Source organism: Zea mays, chromosome 6 (genome assembly GCF_902167145.1).
Source record: "Zea mays cultivar B73 chromosome 6, Zm-B73-REFERENCE-NAM-5.0, whole genome shotgun sequence".
Lineage (NCBI taxonomy): Eukaryota > Viridiplantae > Streptophyta > Magnoliopsida > Poales > Poaceae > Zea > Zea mays.
This window is the reverse complement of record NC_050101.1, coordinates 92,023,733-92,045,743: the sequence shown is the minus strand read 5'-3', so window position 1 is coordinate 92,045,743 and position 22,011 is coordinate 92,023,733. Positions and strand designations below refer to the sequence as shown.

The window sequence follows — 22,011 nt, the reverse complement described above, 5'->3', positions numbered from 1 at the left end:
GGTGGCTCGACGAAGGAATATCAACCGGGGCAGTCTGAAGAACATCGCTAGGGATTAATTCAACACCACTGGCAGGCATCAGAACCCCAGCATCCGGTACGCCGACCTCTAAGGTGACTCCCTCATCCGAAGCATGTGCTGCTATTATGCCACCAGAGTGTGGTGGAGAAGACCCAACGTGGACATCCATGGAGGTATGAGAAGGGGAGCTCGCTCGGACACCCTCGGGGGCTGGGTTGCAGCTCGCACTGCCCATCAGAGCCGGATCATCACCGGCAACACCCTCGGGGGCTGGGTTGCAGCTTGCGCTACCCACCCAAGCCGGATCATTACCGGCAACACCCTCGGGGGCTGGGCAACCGCCACTCCGCTAGCACCACCCTTGAGGACTGGGTTCTCTGCAACAGCCACCTCTAAGGCTGAAGGATTCTCAGTCACCTCCATGGGAATTGAGCGACCTTGACCAACATCTTGGCTCCGAAGACCGTCTTCCAAGGCCGACGACGCACGAGATGCTGCCCGAGATACCTCTAATCCCACATCTGGAGTGTCAGAGCAGACATCCATCATATCACCATCAGTTGGCTCTGACAGCATATCTTCAGGAACAACATCCTCGAGAGCCTGATCAAAATTTGCTATGGATAATTCTTGCAGGCTAACGAGAGCAGACAAAGCTGGAGAAGGAATATCACTATTCCCCCACTAACTTTGTACCGCCGACTGTTCTTCCGAATCAATGGGACTTCCTCTTCTTCTTCGTCCTCGTCAACAATACGGACAATAAACGACGTAGGGTTACGCCCATTGGAATCGGCTCTAGCAGGGTCACACCCATTGGGTTCAGCTCTTGCAGGGCCACACCCATTGGGATCAACTCTGGCAGGGTCACACCCATTGGGTTCAGCATCAGCAGGGGCACACCCATTGGGTTCAGCTCCAGTAAAGATTTCCACCGGTACTTCTTCAGCAGCAGGAGCAGAAGGGCCAGCATCCTGGTCCAAACACGACACTCGTCGAAGCCGTCTCTTTTTCTTCTTCCCCTCGGCAGGTGCAGTTGGATGACTGACCTGGCGGAGATGTTTTGGGCGAGTACCCTCAGGCTTTCGGGTATCCACAGTTTTTATAAACTCTGGGATAGTTGCAACAGCCATTGTTTCAGCAGGGACCGAGTCAGAAGAATCCCCAGCCAACATGTCCAGCATAGCACTTATCTCTACATCACCTGGACTCATAGGCATCTCAAAGTGAACTTGCCTCTCATCATTGGGAAGATCACCAAGTGTAGCAACCAGGACCTCAACTTCTTCGAGAGAGGGTCGCACTCTAAGACCCAAACCACTATCACCAGCAGGAGGATTAGACACAAAATCGGAAAAGGACTTAGAAGGTGGCAGATTCCAAGTAGAATATGCAACAGGAGCACCAATATTTGATACTTTGCCCCTTAAGATCATCTCCAGTCGGCTCACCAAATCCACAGCAAGAATCCTCTTGTTGGTAACCCGGGTTGAGTCGGTGACACCACTGTACAAATAAGCCGGATATGCTCTGTCCTTCAATGGCTGAATATTCTTAAAAACAAAGTCTGCAACCACAGCTTCAGCGGTCAGACCTCTCTCCTTCAACAAGCAAATTTCAGCAAGCAGAACCTTGGCTTCTATTATCTCCAAGTCTGTAGGAGACTCAATCCAACTTGGAGTGCGAACATCCGGCTGTCTCCCTGACCAAGGGGGAGGGACTTGCCATGGTTTTCCACAATGAACCACTCTAAACGCCATCCTTTAATGCTATCCTTAAGTGGGATATCAAGGTATTCTGTTTTCCTCCCACGGCGCATCTCCAGACTCGCACCGCCCACGAGCTGGTGCTGCCCCCAGCCATCCTAGGACGACAATGATACAAATACTTCCACAAACCGAAGTGAGGAAGAATTCCAAGGTAGGCCTCGCACAGATGAACAAAGACAGAGATTTGTAGAATGGAGTTGGGATTCAGGTGAGTCAGATTCAGACTGTAAAAGTCAAGGAGACCGCGAAAGAAGGGAGAAATGGGAAGAGCAAGGCCACAGATAAGAAAAGGGATGTAAACAACGGACTCGTGAGTATCCTCCGTCGGGACAGTAACCCCACGGCAAATCCGCCAAGAGCAAAGCTTATTCAGAGGAAGAACTCCAACATCAACAAGGTGGAGAAGGTCCGACTCGGAAACAACAGACATATGATTACCTGCGAAAGGGAACTGACTGTTGAGATCGATAGGAGGAATGACCGCAGCAGCAGAATTCTGGTTCTTCCGCTTGGACGCCATCGCAATCTCGTCGGTGGACTGAGTGGAACCGAAATCAAAGGGAAACAGAGGATGTTCAGAGGCAAAAAAGTGAAGCTAGGGCTCAGAGCGCAGAGGCGTGCGGCGATGTGATATAAATGGGGTTTTCCCGGGTCAGACGTCGTTTCTAAAAAGTGCTCAGTCACCACTCGGTTGTTATTTCTAAAACATCGACGTGGCTCGATATGACTCGACTGTTACTTCTAAAACGCTGACGTCGCCAAGCACCACTCGACCGTTATTTCTAAAATGCCGACATGGCTCAGCATGACTCGGCTGGTACTTCTAAAATGTCGACGTCGCCAAGCACCACTCGGCCGTTATTTCTAAAACGCCGACGTGGCTCAGCATGACTCGGCTGTTACTTCTAAAACGCCGACGTCGCCAAGCACCACTCGGCCATTATTTCCAAAACACCGACGTGGCTCAGCATGACTCGGCTGTTACTTCTAAAACACCGACGTCGCCAAGCACCACTCGGCTGTTATTTCTAAAACACCGATGTGGCTCAGCATGACTCGGCTATTACCTCTAAAACGCTGACGTCGCCAAGCACCACTCGACTGTTGCCTCTAAAATACCGATGCAATCTAGCATAATTCGGTTGTCACCTCTGAAGACACCAGCAGTAACTCAGCTGTTCTTTCTCTACGTAAATGCAAGCAGAATTAAATACGACGCAACAATTACAAGTCATTACTCGAGCGTTATCTCTAAGAACAACGGCTGCGTTGGGCACAAATACAAGCTGTCGATCGACTATAAAGGAACGATGGAAAGGCAAAAGATATGCACAGAACAAGGCCGACTCATTATGAGATGGTCTTCTTCCTGAGAGCACCTAGAGGGGGGGGGTGAATAGGTGATTCTGTAAAAACTTGAAACTTAAAGCCACAAACTTGATTAAGTGTTAGCACAATGAAATCAAGTGGCTAAAGAGAGCTCTTGTGAACCACAATTGACACAGTGAGAACAAGCACAAGAGACACAAGGATTTATCCCGTGGTTCGGCCAAGTACAATACTTGCCTAGTCCACGTTGTGGCGTCCCAATGGACGAGAGTTGCACTCAACTCCTTTCAAGTGATCTAATGATCAATTTGAATACCACGGTGTTCTTCTTTCTTTACTCTTTCCCGTTTGCGAGGAATCTCCACAACTTGGAGCCTCTCGCCCTTATAATGAGATGATCACAAAGAAGCATAGATGTAAGAGTGAGAAGAGCAACACACACAAGCCTCAAAGCACGAGCACAAACACGCACACAAGTCACAACTTGAGCTCTAAGATCACACACGGAGTTCTCAACTCAAGAGGAGCTCAAATTGTTATCACAACGAATCAAAATGCGCTAGAGAGATGTCTTGGTGCTAAGAGATGGTCAAAGAATGCTTGGTGTTCTCCTTCATGCGCCTAGGGGTCCCTTTTATAGCCCCAAGGCAGCTAGGATCCGTTGAGAGCAATCCAGGAAGGCAATTCTTGCCTTCTGTCGACTGGTGCACTGGACACTGTCCGGTGCAGATTTCTTTCCTATTCTGGCACAGCCGATCGTTGACGATTTGGAGCCGTTGGCGCACCGGACACTGTCCGGTGCACACCGGACAGTCCTGTGCTCCCATCAGACCGTTGGCTCGGCCACGCGTCACGCGCGGATTGCGCGGCCGACCGTTGGCTCGGCCGACCGTTGGCTCACCGCACAGTCCGGTGCTCCCATCAGACCGTTGGCTCGGCCACGCGTCACGCGCGGATTGCGCGGCCGACCGTTGGCTCACCGGACAGTCCGCTGCACCACCGGATAGTCCGGTGCTCCCATCAGACCGTTGGCTCGGCCACGCGTCACGCGCGGATTGCGCGGCCAACCGTTGGCTCGGCCGACCGTTGGCTCACCGGACAGTCTGGTGCACCACCGGACAGTCCGGTGATTTTTAGCCGTACGCCGCCGACGAATTCCCGAGAGTAGCCTTTTCACCAGAGCCAGCCTGCACCACCGGACACTGTCCGGTGCACCACCGGACAGTCCAGTGCACCCAGACTGAACATCAGTTAGCCAACTCTTTTACCTTTTGTCTTTTCTCTGATTCTAGCACTTAAACAAATATGTTAGCACACAAAAACCAATGTACTAAGTCTAGAATCATACCTTTATGTTGATTTGCACTTCTTCCACCATTTGGCATAGTTTCATACTTAAACCATTTGTGTTGGTACTTAATCACCAAAATACTTAGAAATGGCCCAAGGGCACATTTCCCTTTCAATCTCCCCCTTTTTGGTGATTTATGCCAACACAACAAAAGCAACACATAAAAGTGCAACATCAATGCAAATGTAAACAAGAATTGTTTTTGATTCAAATTTGGTATATTTGGATCATCCTTTGCCACCACTTGGTTTGTTTTTGCAAATCAAACTCAATTTCCTATCTCTAAGTAAAATTCACCTGTTGAGGCATAGAGAGAGGTATTCCAAGAGAAATTGATCAAAGATTCAAAAGCTCCCCCTTTTTCCCATAATCAAACATTCTCCCCACAAGAGACCAACTTTTGACAAAAAGAGACACTTAGAGTATTTTGACAAAACAAAAGTTCTAACTCTACTATTTTCAGACACTTAGAGTATTTTGACAAAACAAAAGTTCTAACTCTACTATTTTCAAAATTCTCAAGTGGTAGCTGATCCATTTGCTTTAGCCTTAATTTCTCCCCCTTTGGCATCAAGCACAAAAACGGAATCATTGTTGGCCCTTAAACCTCATTACCTCACCAAAATCTTCAACTTAGAGTAAAGAGGCAATAAGAGCATGGAAATGAACTTGGAGTTAGTTACCCTCTCATCGGAGTGCAGTGGAAGTCTTTCATGGTCCAAGTCCATCTTTCCCTTTCAGTCCACCTTTGAGACTAAATCAAGCAAGCTCTAACACATGGTTAGTCTCAAAGAGTCAAGTTGTAGCACATCTCCCCCTAAATATGTGCATCACTTGCAAATGGACTTGTGAGGTCCGGGGAGTGCTTGTACAGCTTGAGCACCATAAATAAACAACAATATGCATAAAGGAACATGATCAAAGGCATAAAACACATGTATGCTATAAATCAATCCAAGTTCCGTGAATCTAAGACATTTAGCTCACTACACAGCCTACAAAAGGTTGACTCATCTAGAGGCTTGGTAAAGATATCGGCTAGCTGGTTCTCGGTGCTAACATAAAACGCTTCGATATCTCCCTTTTGCTGGTGGTCTCTCAAAAAGTGATGTCGGATGTCTATGTGCTTTGTGCGGCTGTGTTCAACAGGATTGTCCGCCATGCAGATTGCACTCTCATTGTCACATAGGAGTGGGACTTTGCTCAGATTGTAGCCAAAGTCCCTGAGGGTTTGCCTCATCCAAAGTAGTTGCGCGCAACACTGTCCTGCGGCAACATACTCGGCGTCAGCAGTGGATAGGGCAACGGAAGTTTGTTTCTTAGAACTCCAAGACACCAGGGACCTTCCTAAGAATTGGCACATCCCTGATGTACTCTTCCTATCAACCTTACATCCAGCATAATCGGAGTCTGAATATCCAATCAAGTCAAAGGTAGACCCCTTTGGATACCAGATCCCGAAGCAAGGCGTAGCGACTAAATATCTAAGAATTCGCTTCACGGCCACTAAGTGACACTCCCTTGGATCGGATTGAAATCTAGCACACATGCATACACTAAGCATAATATCCTGTCTACTAGCACATAAGTAAAGCAAGGAACCTATCATAGACCGGTATGCTTTTTGATCAATGAACTTACCTCCTTTGTTGAGGTCGACGTGTCCGTCAGTTCCCATTGGAGTCTTTGCAGGCTTGGCGTCCTTCATCCCAAACCGCTTGATCAAGTCTTGCGTGTACTTTGTTTGGGAGATGAAAGTGCCGTCCTTGAGTTGCTTCACTTGGAACCCAAGGAAGTAGTTCAACTCGCCCATCATCGACATTTCAAACTTTTGAGTCATCACCCTGCTAAACTCTTCACAAGACTTTTGGTTAGTAGAACCAAATATTATGTCATCGACATAAATTTGGCACACAAATAAGTCACCATCACAAGTCTTAGTGAATAAAGTTGGATCGGCTTTCCCAACATTGAAAGCATTAGCAATTAAAAAGTCTCTAAGGCATTCATACCATGCTCTTGGGGCTTGCTTAAGTCCATAGAGCGCCTTAGAGAGCTTACACACGTGGTCGGGGTACCGTTCATCCTCGAAGCCAAGGGGTTTCTCTACGTACACCTCCTCCTTGATTGGCCCGTTGAGGAAAGCGCTCTTTACATCCATTTGGAACAACCTGAAAGAATGGTGAGCGGCATAGGCTAACAATATGCGAATTGACTCTAGCCTAGCCACAGGAGCAAAAGTCTCCTCAAAGTCCAAACCTGCGACTTGGGCATAACCTTTTGCCACAAGTCGTGCCTTGTTCCTTGTCACCACCCCGTGCTCGTCCTGTTTGTTGCGGAACACCCACTTGGTCCCCACAACGTTTTGCTTGGGACGTGGCACCAGTGTCCAAACTTCATTTCTCTTGAAATTGTTGAGCTCCTCCTGCATGGCCAACACCCAGTCCGGATCTAGCAAGGCCTCTTCTACCCTAAAAGGCTCAATAGAAGAGACAAACGAGTAATGCTCACAAAAATTAACTAATCTAGAGTGAGTAGTTACTCCCTTGCTAATATCACCCAATATCTGGTCGACGGGATGATTCCTTTGTATCATCGCTCGAACTTGAGTTGGAGGGGCATGTTGTGATTCTTCCTCCATAACCTGATCTTCTTGTGCTCCCCTTGATCACACGCCTCTTCTTGGTGAACCTGTTCATCGTCTTGAGTTGGGGGTTGCACCATTGTTGAGGAAGAAGGTTGATCTAGCTCCTTTTGTTCCTGTGGCCGCACATCTCCAATTGCCATGGTGCGTATTGTGGCCGTTAGAACATTTTCTTCATCTACATCATCAAGATCAACAACTTGCTCTCTTGGAGAGCCATTAGTCTCATCAAATACGACGTCGCTAAAGACTTCAACCAAACCCGATGATTTGTTAAAGACTCTATACGCCTTTGTATTTGAGTCATATCCTAACAAAAACCCTTCTACAGCTTTGGGAGCAAACTTAGAATTTCTACCTTTCTTCACTAGAATATAACATTTGCTCCCAAAAACACGAAAGTATGACACATTGGGTTTGTTACCGGTTAGGAGTTCGTACGACGTCTTCTTGAGGAGGCGATGAAGGTAGACCCGGTTTATGGCGTGGCAAGCCGTGTTCACGGCTTCCGACCAAAACCGCTCGGGGGTCTTGAACTCTCCAAGCATCGTCCTTGCCATGTCAATGAGCGTCCTGTTCTTCCTTTCTACCACACCATTTTACTGTGGTGTGTAGGAAGCGGAGAACTCGTGCTTGATTCCTTCCTCCTCAAGGTACTCCTCCACTTGAAGGTTCTTGAACTCGGACCCGTTGTCGCTCCTTATCTTCTTCACCTTGAGCTCAAACTCATTTTGAGCTCTCCTTAGGAAGCGCTTGAGGGTCCCTTGGGTTTTTGTTTTATCCTGCAAAAAGAATACCCAAGTGAAGCGGGAAAAGTCATCAACTATAACAAGACCATACTTACTTCCCTCGATGCTGAGGTAGGCGACGGGTCCGAAGAGATCCATATGAAGTAGCTCCAGGGGTCTTGACGTGGTCATCACGTTCTTGCTGTGATGAGCATTTCCCACTTGTTTTCCTGCTTGACAAGCTGCACAAGGTCTGTCTTTTTCGAAAGTTACATTTGTTAGACCTAACACATGTTCTCCCTTTAGAAGTTTGTGAAGGTTCTTCATCCCCACATGTGCTAAACGGCGATGCCACAACCAGCTCATGCTAGTCTTAGCAATTAAGCATGCATCTAGACCGGCCTCCTCTTTTGCAAAATCAACTAAATAAAGTTTGTCGTCTAGTACACCCTTAAAAGCTAATGAACCATCACTTCTTCTAAAGACAGACACATCTATATTTGTGAATAAGCAATTATAACCCATATTACAAAGTTGACTAACATACAACAAGTTATACCCGAGCGACTTAACTAAAAACACATTAGAAATGGAGTGCTCGGATGAAATAGCAATCTTTCCTAGTCCTTTAACCTTGCCTTGATTCCCGTCACCGAATATGATTGAATCTTGGGAATCTTTGTTCTTGACATAGGAGGTGAACATCTTCTTCTCCCCCGTCATGTGGTTTGTGCATCCGCTGTCGATAATCCAGCTTGAGCCCCCGGATGCATAAACCTGCAAGGCAATTTAGGCTTGGGTCTTAGGTACCCAACTCTTGTTGGGTCCTACAAGGTTAGTGACAATAGCCATAGGGACCCAAATGCAAGTTTTATCTCCCTTGCATTTTGCCCCTAATTTCCTAGCAATCACTTTCTTATCCTTCCTACAAATTGCAAAGGAAGCATTACAAGCATGATAAATTGTAGAAGGTTCATTACTTGCTTTCCTAGGTACATGAACAACATTTCTCCTAGGCATATGATGCACAATAGAAGAACTAGAAGCAGGCATAGTATATGAATCATAAGAATAATTCCTATAAGCATTTCTAGAAAATTTTCTATCACTATAAATGAAAGCATGATTCTTTTGAACACTATTAGCCATAGGGGCCTTCCCTTTCTCCTTGGCGGAGATGGGAGCCTTATGACTTGTTAATTTCTTGGCTTCCCTCTTAAAGCCAAGCCCATCCTTAATTGAGGGGTGTCTACCAACAGTGTAGGCATCCCTTGCAAATTTTAGTTTATCAAATTCATTTTTGCTAGTCTTAAGTTGGGTATTAAGACTAGCCACTTCACCATTTAGTTTTGCAATAGAAGTAAGGTGCTCAACACAAGCATCAACATTAAAGTCCTTACACCTATTGCAAATCACTACATGTTCTACACAAGAACTAGATTTATTTGCTACTTAGTATTTAAATCATCATTAACACTTTTTAAACTAGAAATAGTCTCATGGCAAGTAGATAATTCACAAGAAAGCATTTCATTCCTTTTAACTTTTAAAGCAAGAGATTTTTGGACATCTACAAATTTATCATGCTCTTCATACAAAAGATCCTCTTGCTTTTCTAATTCTTGTCATTCAAGGCATCAATTAATTCATTGATTTTATCAATTTTAGTTCTATCTAAACCTTTGAATAAACTTGCATAGTCTATTTCATCATCGCTAGATTCATCATCACTTGAAGAAGCATATGTAATAGTATTCCTAGTGCATACCTTCTTTTCCTTTGCCATGAGGCAGGTGTGATGCTCGTTGGGGAAGAGGGATGATTTGTTGAAGCCTGAGGCGGCAAGTCCTTCGTCGTCGGATGAAGAGCAATCCGAGTCCCACTCTTTGCCAAGGTGTGCCTCGCCCTTCGCTTTCTTGTAAGTCTTCTTCTTTTCCCTCTTCTTTTCTTGATCCTGGTCACTATCATTATCAGGACAGTTAGCAATAAAGTGACCAACCTTACCACACTTGAAGCAGGAGCGCTTCCCCTTCGTCTTGCTCTTGTTGGGATGCTCCTTGCGACCTTTGAGCGCCGTCTTGAAGCGTTTGATGATGAGGGCCATTTCATCTTCATTTAGTCCGGCTGCCTCAACCTGCGCCACCTTGCTAGGTAGCACCTCCCTGCTGCTTGTTGCTTTTAGAGCAATGGTTTGAGGCTCGTGGATTGGGCCATTTAACGCCTCATCAACATATCTCGCCTCCTTGATCATCATTCGCCCGCTTACGAACTTTCCAAGTATCTCCTCGGGCGTCATCTTGTTGTACCTAGGATTTTCACGAATAGAGTTTACAAGATGCGGATCAAGGATGGTGAAGGACCTTAGCATAAGCCTGACGACGTCGTGGTCCGTCCATCTCGTGCTTCCATAGCTCCTTATTTTGTTGACCAGGGTCTTGAGCCTGTTGTAAGTTTGAGTTGGCTCCTCCCCCTGATCATCGCGAACCTTCCTAGTTTGCCTTCCACCAACTCCATCTTGGTGAGCATGGTGACATCGTTCCCCTCCTGCGAGATCTTGAGGGTGTCCCAAATCTGTTTGGCGTTATCCAAACCGCTCACCTTATGATATTCTTCCCTGCACAATGATGCTAACAAAACAGTAGTAGCTTGTGCATTTTTGTGAATTTGTTCATTGATAAATATGGGGCTATCCGTACTATCAAATTGCATTCCATTTTCTACTATCTCCCATATACTTGGATGGAGAGAGAACAAGTGACTACGCATTTTGTGACTCCAAAATCCGTAGTCCTCTCCATCAAAGTGAGGAGGTTTACCAAGTGGAATGGAAAGCAAATGAGCATTGGAACTTTGCGGAATATGAGAATAATCGAAAGAAAAGTTCGAGTTAACTGTTTTCTTTTTCTCCTCGTATTCGTCGTCCTTTTGGGAAGAGGAAGACTCGTCGCTGTCGTAGTAGACTATCTTCTTGATCCGCCTCTTCTTCTTCCCGTCCTTCTTCTTTTGAATCGAGCCGGAGTCAGTGGCTTTGTCATCCCTCGGCTCATTGAAGATGGACTCCTTCTCCTTATCATTGACCACCATCCCCTTTCCCTTAGGATCCATCTATTCGGGCGATTAGTCCCTTTCGTGAAGAGAACGGCTCCGATACCAATTAAGAGTACCTAGAGGGGGGTGAATAGGTGATCCTGTAAAAACTTGAAACTTAAAGCCACAAACTTGATTAAGTGTTAGCACAATGAAATCAAGTGGGTAAAGAGAGCTCTTGTGAACCACAATTGACACAGTGAGAACAAGCACAAGAGACACAAGGATTTATCCCGTGGTTCGGCCAAGTACAATACTTGCCTAGTCCACGTTGTGGCGTCCCAATGGATGAGAGTTGCACTCAACTCCTTTCAAGTGATTCAATGATCAACTTGAATACCATAGTGTTCTTCTTTCTTTACTCTTTCCCGTTTGCGAGGAATCTCCACAACTTGGAGCCTCTCGCCCTTACAATGAGATGATCACAAAGAAGCACAGATGTAAGAGTGAGAAGAGCAACACACACAAGCCTCAAAGCATGAGCACAAACACGCACACAAGTCACAACTTGAGCTCTAAGATCACACACGGAGTTCTCAACTCAAGAGGAGCTCAAATTGTTATCACAACGAATCAAAATGCGCTAGAGAGATGTCTTGGTGCTAAGAGATGATCAAAGAATGCTTGGTGTTCTCCTTCATGCGCCTAAGGGTCCCTTTTATAGCCCCAAGGCAGCTAGGAGCCGTTGAAAGCAATCTAGGAAGGCAATTCTTGCCTTCTGTCGACTGGTGCACCGGATAGTCCGGTGCACCACCGGACACTGTCCGGTGCAGATTTCTTTCCTATTCTGGCGCAGCCGATCGTTGACGATTTGGAGCCGTTGGCGCACCGGACAGTCCGGTGCTCCCATCAGACCGTTGGCTCGGCCACGCGTCACACGCGGATTGCACGGCCGACCGTTGGCTCGGCCACGCGTCACGCGTGGATTGCGCGGCCGACCGTTGGCTCAGCCAACCGTTGGCTCACCAGACAGTCCGGTGCACCACCGGACAGTCCGGTGCTCCCATCAGACCGTTGGCTCGGCCACGCGTCACGCGCGGATTGCGCGGACGACCGTTGGCTCACCGGACAGTCCGGTGATTTTTAGCCGTACGCCGCCGACGAATTCCCGAGAGCAGCCTTTTCACCAGAGCGAGCCTGAAACACCGGACACTGTCCGGTGCACCACCGGACAGTCCGGTGCACCCAGACTGAACAACAGTTAGCCAACTCTTTTACCTTTTGTCTTTTCTCTGATTCTAGCACTTAGACAAATATGTTAGCACACAAAAACCAATGTACTAAGTCTAGAATCATACCTTTGTGTTGATTTGCACTTCTTCCACCATTTGGCATAGTTTCATACTTAAACCATTTGTGTTGGTACTTAATCACCAAAATACTTAGAAATGGCCCAAGGGCACATTTCCCTTTCACTTGCCATTTTTCGATACATTACATTACTACATTACATTATTACCTACACTACACTATACTACTAACTACTACTACATTATTCCACTAATACTACTTCTACTACTATTTATCTATACTAATATTTAAGCCAGTGGGACTTTGCCACTGGCCTTGCTGCTACCGCTGCCGCTCTTGCCGTCGCCCTTGCCGCCGTCGCCGTCGCCCTCGTCGTCGCCGTCACCGCCGCTCTCCTCCTCGGACGAGTCAGAGGAGTTCTCCTCGCCCGAGGAGACCTCTGACTCATCCGAGCCCTCGAGCTTGGAGCGCTCGATGGCCTGGATGTATGTCCACACCTCGACGATGATCCCCTAGGAATCGTCCGAGTCATTGGACGGTGCCGGGGGAGAGGTGTAGACCGGCGACCCCTCGGACTCAGAGGAAAACTCCTCCTCCGAGTACTCAAAATCGCCGAAGTCCTCCGAGGGAGGGCTCGGCTCACGCTTCCGCTTGTCGCCGGAATGGTGCGACGAACTTCCGCCTTTCTTGCTCTTGCCCATGGTGGAGTAGAAGAGAAGAGAAAAGAGGAGAATAAGTAACAAACGACAGAGAGATGTGTGAAGACGCCAGTGAAGCAAGCACTCTATTTATAGAGGAAGAAGGCAACCGCTCATCTCCTACCAATGGTCACTGAACAGTCGCAAATATTCAATAAGCAATTCAAATCGTCTGGAAACAAGTCAGGCGGCTGACGCCGTTTCACGTAACACGATAACCATTGGGACTCAAGTCAACTGCTTGGACAATATGATTACACCCCGCGGTCACGTCAAGTTACTACTCAGGGGCAGTTTGCTAAACGCTTAGCCCACCAAGCCGTCCCTTGGGTACACCCATTGGGGGGGACATCCAGGAATTTTCAATAGATTTTCCGAAGCAGTCACATCCATACAGTATACGCAATGAATGTATCAAGACAGAAGGAAGATATCGATAGAGATAGGAGGAAAGCCAAAAATAGTTGCTGAAGTACAAGTCTAATCAACAGAAGCATTGAAGCATGGAGCAAAATGAAGACCAGCCAAGAGCCATCTACCGGACGTCCAATCTGTCGTAGATCAAATAAATTTCAAACCTAACAGGACATGGATAGACTGCGTTATTGATCTCAAAGGCAAAACCGTATGCTGATCTCTAAAGCATAAAGCTGATGATATAATGCTGAATTCTAAGGCATTCGACGAAGATAAAAGGATGATTTCTAAAAGCATGAGATGAAGACCTTTGAGTGGATTATTTTCAGTAATGCACTCAAAGCTCGGGGGCTACACCCATTGGGTGCACCTCCGGTGCACCCAATGAATCATTAACCCCAAAAGACAGAATGCTGATCTCTAAAGCACGAACTAACGATAAAATGCTGATTTCCAAAGCATGAGATGAATATAAAACAATGCTAATTTCTAAAGCATGAGATGAAGATAAAAATGATTTCTAAAAAAGCATGAGGTGAAGACCTTTGAGTGGATTATTTTCAGTAATCCACTCAAAGCTCGGGGGCTACACCCATTGGGTGCACCTCCGGTGCACCCAATGAATCCTGAATCCCAGAGAGCATAATGCTGATCTCCAAAGCATAGGTCGAGACAGAGCACCAATTTCTGAAGAATAAAGCGAAGACTGATGAATAATGACATGAGAGGATAACAGAAGATCGTTTTTACCGAGATACTCAGAGTTCAGAAGCAACAACTCGATAGGCCTATTTTCAAAGCATTCCTTACCAAAATCAAAAACTACAAGCTGGACCTAGAATCTTTGGGCCGATTATTTCAAAATCAACTCAAAGATTGGGGGCTTGTGGGGGGACAGATATCCCCCAGGTCCACTAGAAGGCTAGAAGACCTCGCGAAAGGCCTTGGGCCCATTGTTTCGCAAGGCCATCCCTTTGTGGGCCTGGGGAAGAATGTCTGGCAGAACGGATCGACACAAGATTGGATCAACTCGAGCCCAAGCGGCCCAAATGAATTCAAGCATTATCCACAGCAGTTATCCGATTCTCCCGCGCTGCGCCCTCAGGTGTCGGAACTGAGTGATGATAAGTCGGCAGAATTATAGGAAGATAAGCTCAGTCGGTTCACAATTACTTAGGCAAACGTTGTTATCATATCTGCATGTAACGCCCCACAGTCGAGTATATAAGGCCTAGGGGGCACCCCCTCAAACATCATCTCACTCATTAGCCATATACTTAGCTCTCTAGCATCCCTCGTACTAGAGAACTCCCCTATAACCCACCACATAAAAGATCCACACCAGGACGTAGGGTGTTACGCATCTCAAAGCGGCCCAAACTTGTACAAGATTGGCTACTGTCTCTCGTGCATCTAGCATGAACCATCGAGCTACAGTCGGTAACACCGTCCTACTCCAAAAAGCACCTCGAGGGGAAACCCTGGGTGCGCGGTCGGACCCAAAACACCGACAGGCTGCTGTTGCTATACTTGCTGCATGGTGGCTAGTTCTGACCAATCGCTTGGACTGCCTGAGTCTGCATCAGAAACATCTTCTCTATTGTCATCGGGGGTGGTGGTGGCAACTGCTGCTGGGGTGCCTCATCTTGTGGTGCCTACTGCTCCTGCTGAGCACGCCTCCCTCCTCTGCGCCTGTTGTCTGACATCTGCGGAATGCAATCGCACATCAGAACTGATCTTGCAAATCTTGCAGCATAAGAAAATAGTATAGAATTCTTCCACAGTACTGAACAGATAAACATCTTCACTGACTCCCAACACAGGCAAACATAGCTTCTCAGATAAAGAGGAAAGTAGAATAAAAAGGCTTCCCAACTAGATAACTAATTTTATTAACATTAATAGGTAAACCAAGGTGCAGGGGTACCCACATTGGCGAGAGTCATTACAAAGATTCAAATCCATCATAATTCATCATGATAAGCATAAAAACACAGGATAAGCAAACTACCCTGCCTAACTAAGACTAATTGAGAATAAGACTAAGGCTAACTTCTATTTTAAACATTAATTACAAGATCCAACACTGACAATCTATGGTCCTAAATTTATCCTGGTCCTGTAGTCGGGGTTGCCGTAGACATGGTGTCCACGCCGAGGGGAGCGATACAGGTGCTGAGTCTCGACGGCGGCGGGAGATCCATATGCTAGGTGATGGTGCTCCGCGCTCTCAGCCCGCAACTGGGCGATCTCAGCACGAGCCCTACTCAGCTCGTTTAAAACGTGGTCCAGCTCTGTGTTTAGCACGACGACTAGGTTGACTGTGCTGCTCAACCTAGGATTGTCCTCACCAACATGTGAGACAATCACGCCTCTTGTGCTGCAAGGTGGACAGCGGGGGTAATACCTCAGGTCAAGACCATCGACCACCCCACCGAGCACTAAGCAGTAGTGCGAAAGCGCACGCCGTGCGACATCTTGCATGACTGCCTCAGCTGAGTCTCGCTCAGAGATAGAATAATGCTCCGAGCAGACCTCCGCACCCGGAGACTATCCTCCGGACGACGCACTAAACGAGTCGCCTCCCAGCGGTCTAGGTAAGCCCCGCGACTGTGTTGGAAGACAACACAGCGATACTCGATGGACCAAGTGTACCGGTCGAGTGCCTGACGCAGCAAGGTGTCGAGCGCATCGTGGAAGTGACACCCACGAGCGACGTCATGAGTGATGGGTCGAGCAACCCATCCCTCCGGCTCCTGCTCCTCTGAGAGGTCGGTGCCGTGGCTCAAGCTGCTGTCGTCATCGCCTCCGTCATCGGGGGTCTCCTCCAACAGCTACTCCAGCGACCGGGACGCCTAGTGGTGGTGCAAAGGGCGCCTCTAGCGGGGGCACAGGAGAGCAGCGCCTCGCAGACTCTACCTCCTGCTGAGGCGAGGAAGAAGAGCCCTGCTGCTCCAACTCCTGTCACTAATGCTCCTGCTCCTCGTGCAGGCAGTGGTGCAGCCTCTCCAAATGACTGGACTAACCAGTCATCGGACGGCGAAGCGGACGCTCCGCGAGACGAGAGAGCACGAAAGGAATGACTGACTTCCGTGTTGTGTGTCTAAGACGAGCCATCTACAAAAGACACCATAAGCATAAGAGAAAGAACAGAACTAGTATGACCAGCAAGTAGACCATAAAAAAATTAGGAAATAGAATAAAACAAAATTTTCAGCAAGGTATAATATTTATAATATAACATAGGATTGGTCGAGATGACCGACTTTTGAAGTGACACCAAGGTCAAGGTGAGAATAGGGGTCTATAATCCTTAGAACAACCATTCTACTCTACGTTAGCGGTCCTACAACCAGCACGGCTTTGATATCACTTTTGTCACACCCGATTTTTAGAAGGCAAACCGAATGCGAACCATGTATGTGCTAGGATCAGTAATTCACGTACACAACAGCTACATAACCGGACATCATCACATAATGCTCGAATAATAACATACAAGAGGGTAATAGTTGATTACATCATGATGCCCGAGACATCCACATAGTCATTAACAATTATCAAAGTGCGAAAAATGAAACGTAACTAAACTCAGCCTTCATGGGCAGCCAACTAGGAGTTTGCCGCTAACTCACGCCTAGAACTCATCGTACTCTTGGAACTCCTGCAAGTCCTCCACCACGACTTCATCTTATCCTAAACACTGGTTGCAACATGGACAACCTGGGGGGTTTGGTGTGTAAAGCAAGGGTGCATACACATCAACATACTCAACAATTGTCCCATTTGGTTGTAGTGGACTAGCTTTATGTGGGGTTAAGGTCAAGCCATTGCTTTTATTTGGTTAGGTAATTATTACTAGTAGAGAGCCATATTTTAGCATGAACCCAAGTTGTTAACCCAAAAGTACTCCTTCCAAACGGAAAGAATACCTGAAATCACAATCATAATCGTAATCATAATAGAAACCAACGTTATCCTCATCATCATCTGTGAACAAAGCATCTCTGATCAATGTGTCTCTAATCAATGGAGCTCCCAAGGTCGCTCATAACCGCAAGCACGACTGATATATCAGTTTCATAACACTTTGCATAGGTTGCACACTTTACCCACGAACCGTGATTCCCCTTTTGCCTCGGGCCGATCAAACCCTTAAACACTCCCAAGGTGAATAGGCAAGGTTTCATTACGTAGCCTTTACAAAGATTCCTTGAGACTGTAGTCGCCTGTTAGGTTTCCTAAATGCACCGCACTCCTCCCCAAGGGGCAACCACCCTCGGCAGAGCGAGCCGCATACACCGAGCCCCATCGACGGCACGATGGCAAAGCGAACTACACCTCAATTCCTCAAATTATTCAGCTAAGGGCGTCCCATACCACCCTCATGGTTGTATTCTTTTCCCGGGTGGTCATCCAATGAACCAGTCCTTATGGAGAGGCACTCGAGAAACCGCTCGAGTCCCCTTAAATTTCACAATATCATCATCATATTTAAGAGGGAAAACAACGTATCATAAATAATCTCATCATGTTCATTGATTAGGGTGAAGCACTAGCATAGAGCTAAATCAAATTGATCCAACCCACATAGGTAAACAAGGACAAGATAAACAAAGCTAGTCAATCCTTAGGTATGAATTGTGTTAATGAGGGGAGTGAATTATAAAATGAGTAGGACATAGATGGATCAAGTGACACCTGCCTTCACAAACCAGCTGCTGCTCAGGGTCTTCACCTGCAACTCCTTCAGACTCCGCCAACTGACTGTTATCTATACGAGTTCAAACATACATTCCACAAATTTAATATAAAAAGAACAATACACCACGCAATAGAATACAACAAATAAGCAGACGCTTGGCGCAGGGCTCGCACCTACGGCTATGCGAGAAATGTAACACCCCTGGTGTTTACCGTCTGCTCGATAACGAGTATGGACTTAAGCACGTAATATCAGTAGATAAAACAGATGCTAAATTTTAATCATCTTCGCCTATCGCGATTTTTATATCGCATCTATTTCGTCTGTCTCGAGCGCGACATCGTTTTTATTTATTTCGGACTCTTCCTAAATTTTCGTGATGATCGGAACATCGTTGTTCCGAAAATCGGTGCGTTCGGTGATTATTTAAAATTCATCGCTCGCGCGAATACGAATTCGAAAGCCCGAACCGCTTGGACGATTTTTATCCCGAACAAATTAATTTGAACTCGACGACAGAAATGTTCAGGGCAAAATAATCTAAATCGCGCACTGTCCTAGAAAAATCGTGCGCGAAGATATGATCCAATTTATTCTTCAGCACACTCTGTAAAATAATAAAATCAACTGCGTTTAGACAATAGATAAATTTTTATCCGAGTTCGACTAAACCAGTGTTGTCTCAAATAATGTATCCGATATCCAGTCCGTTTCCGTGTTGCCCGAAACAGTCACGAAAACTATCCAAACGAAATGTTGTCAGAATCGTAAACCTCGGACTTTCCGTTTCGTGATCCGAGAAAATAATGTGTATAACCGTTTACCGTATCACGCATCAACTCTTTGTTCATCGCTAAAAATCCCGATTCAAAAATATGTATGATTCTTTATTTAAAAAAAAGGAGATATTTTTTTCTCCTCACGACGTTATCTCTCTCCCTCTGATTTTCCTGCGCGCGTCGTCATCTCCAGCCGTCGCCCAGGATTTTTTCTTCATCGCGGTGCTTATCTACTTCTTCCCCAGCTCTGATTTTTCCAGCCGATTCCTTCTCCTTATCTCTCCCTCCGCGCGCTCCTGGCCTCTGCTCTGCTCGCCATCGCAAGCCACGGCTCCCTCCATGGCTGGCGCTCGGACCTGCTCGGCCCTTTCCCCTGCGTGCGAGCTCAGTGTTCTCCCTGCGCACTGCGGAGCTCTGGCTTAGCCTTCTTCCCAGCGCCGCGGTCCCTTCCAGCTCCCTCTGCCGCGGCCTCCCACTCCCCAGCCGATTTCTCTGCGCGCGGTCCTCCCTGCTCGCGTCGCGAATTCCCTGCCATGGCCGATGTGCCTCGCGCGGACCGTGCCCAGCCTCTTCAGCGCTCGGCCTCCAGTCCAACATCGCGCGCTCCTCCTCTGTCGCCCATGGCGCGCGCCTATTCCTTGGCCAGGTTCGCCGGCGTTCCTCCCGCGCCCTGCTCGCCGATGGAGCTCGGCGCCCAGCTTTCCTGCGCGCCGGCCTGAACTCCAGTCGTCGCGCCCTCCTGCTCCCTATTTCCTGCTCGCCCTCCTTGCTTCTTTCTTCCTTGCGGCGCTCACTCTCTGCTTCTCTCCCTCGAGCTTGCCGCGATGCTTTTCTCCTGCTCCCATGGCTGCTCGCCCAGCCATCTTCCATGGCCGTCGCGTCCCTGCTCTCCTCTCTGCCGGCGTCCAGCCCTAACTCGGATTCCCCTCTCCCGTGGCGCGTCCAAAGCACTGCTCCTCCACCGTGCCGCGTTCCAGCTCGGACTACTCTGCTCCTGCGCGCGTCGGATCCCAGCTCGTCGGTCGCCCGCGTCTCTGTTCTTCTGCGCCGCCGTTCCCTGCACCGGACATGGAAATCCCTCGTCCGCGACTCCCTGTAATAGCCGACGTTCTTCACAGCCGACGCTTGGCCTCAGCTCCGCCGTTCGGCTATGGATGTGTGAACCCGCACCTCAAGCTCCCTAAGCTCCCTGTGTCGCGTTCTGTTCGCCTGAACCAGAGTTCGCCAGTTGTCCCTGCTCGCCGTGCTAACCGTCTATGTCGTCGCCGGACTTGCCTCCCTAGCCATGGTGGCGTTGTTATTTGCTGCTGCGCCGCGACATCGTCAAGCTCCGGTGCTTAGCGTCTTGGTCACTGCGCAGTTGCTGCTCTATTTCCTTGTCCTCGCGCGGTGTGTGGCGGTCGTGTCCGCATCCGTGGCCGCAGCTACGATCCCTTGCGTCGTCAAGCGATCACGAGAATTCATATAAAGCAATAAATCCCACATGGTGCTCCACGTGCTCGACATAATGGCAGAATCGGAGAATCATTTCCGATCTCGCGGAGTCGAGTCAGCTGTTGGAACGGTAAGCTAATTTACTATTTTATTGACTAGTTTGGTGGATGAATTAATAGATGTGTACGTCGCGACCATTATCCCACTTGTAGCTCAGGCATGTTAAAATACGGGGCTATAAGTAGCATAATAATTATGTCCACGATTGCGAAATCGTCGTGCTGCGTAGCTAAATTTAGGTTTAACGACATAGGTTATGCGAAAAGATTAAATCGGTGATTCGTATCCGGTGAATGGTCGAATTAATAATGGGAAGGTTAGGTTTAGATATTTATTATGCAAGATAAAACTTAGGTTTACAATGCTAGTTATCTAGGAGTACCGAGCGAGCGTGTCTGTCGAGTGTGTTCAAATTGGTTTTACTTATAAAGTATGGCAAATTAATAGCGTAAAGAATTGATTTAGTAATCCAAACGATTATCCGATAAAGCTGCTATCGTTGATTTTGTAGGATATTTTGGTAGTAAAACCTGAAATGTTTAATTAATTGTTGACATGTAAAATATGTGAGGTGTAAAATAAAATAAAAATAGTTCTTTGCGAGCGATGTAGTATAATTTATAAAGCGAGGAATAAATTTAGAATTTAATTAATTAACTGATAAGTTGTGTTTAGGCTAATCGTGATTAATGTGTATAATTTGTTGTTTCGTGATGTTTGCGATAGGTTCGAGAAGCGCAATTATTGCGCGTACTCGTCTATCGATAACTAGTATTTCCGTGTGAACTTGTACAACGCCTCGCCGCTAGGTGTTTAATTCGCTATCGCGTAGCACTATTTAGATTTGTGCTATTCCTGCTTATATGCATTCATGTGCATTATGCAAATCATTTAGGTACGTTTGTTGACTACGTGATGCGGAGAACCTAAGCCAAGTCAACCCCAAGATGACGTAATGGGTGGACTACTCCGCATAGTGAAGCTGATGGACGAACCTGCCTGATCAAGTGCTAGGACAAGGATAATCGTCAAGTGGTCGTCGTCTAACAACACTAACCTAGTGTTATCCAGGCAAGCCCCGGTGCATGCAACCCCTTCCTTGTGTTTTTAAATAATTTTTACACACTTTAAGTCTAGCGAAATGTGCATTAGGTTTATAGGAGTTGCTTGAAAACCCTTTGATGCATTGCCTACCTTGATATACATACCTTTATAGATACTTCTGATGAAGTATCAAAATATGATTTACAAAAATGCTTATCCCTGCTTAGATCTTGTAGATAGAGGTTGTCCTTTGTGTTAGTGCCTAGCTCAGGGGTTATCCTGAGGAAGGATGGCTTCTTCCTGCAAGAATATTTTCATTGGGAGCAATGGTGGGATCTTACTGCAAAGTTCCTTATAATGCTCTTTTCATTCTAAGGAATACAAACAATCCTAAGGATGGAAGTACTTAAATCGGGACTTGGGCTAGGAACAGGTGATGTTCTACCCAGGTTGATTAAGGATTGGATGCGTATGTAGGCCTGATGACCGAGGACCCTTTAACTGGTCACATGCCTCATCATGGGTAAGCTTTGCCTCGGGCAGACTAATACCAGAATAAGATAACACGCAATGGGAGTGGAGAGATGGCTAGAGTAGTGTGTACCCTCTGTGGCAAGAGGCTGGACAATGGTGTATCTGTGCTCTCGGTTGGCGTGAACCCGATCTGGTCTTAAGAACCCCGGTGGCGAGTTGA

General features: G+C 47.1%; 1 protein-coding gene across 1 annotated transcript; it reads left to right on the top strand.

Annotated features, from left to right (window-relative positions):
• Positions 1-2,585: 2,585 nt before the first annotated feature.
• Positions 2,586-21,310, top strand: LOC103631178 (uncharacterized). The gene is made up of 3 exons (XM_008652152.3): positions 2,586-2,607; positions 19,040-20,343; positions 21,169-21,310. The coding sequence occupies exons 1-2, from the start codon at positions 2,586-2,588 to the stop codon at positions 19,876-19,878; spliced, it is 861 nt and encodes a 286-aa protein (XP_008650374.1). The 3' UTR covers positions 19,879-20,343; positions 21,169-21,310.
• The last annotated feature ends 701 nt before the right edge of the window (positions 21,311-22,011 follow it).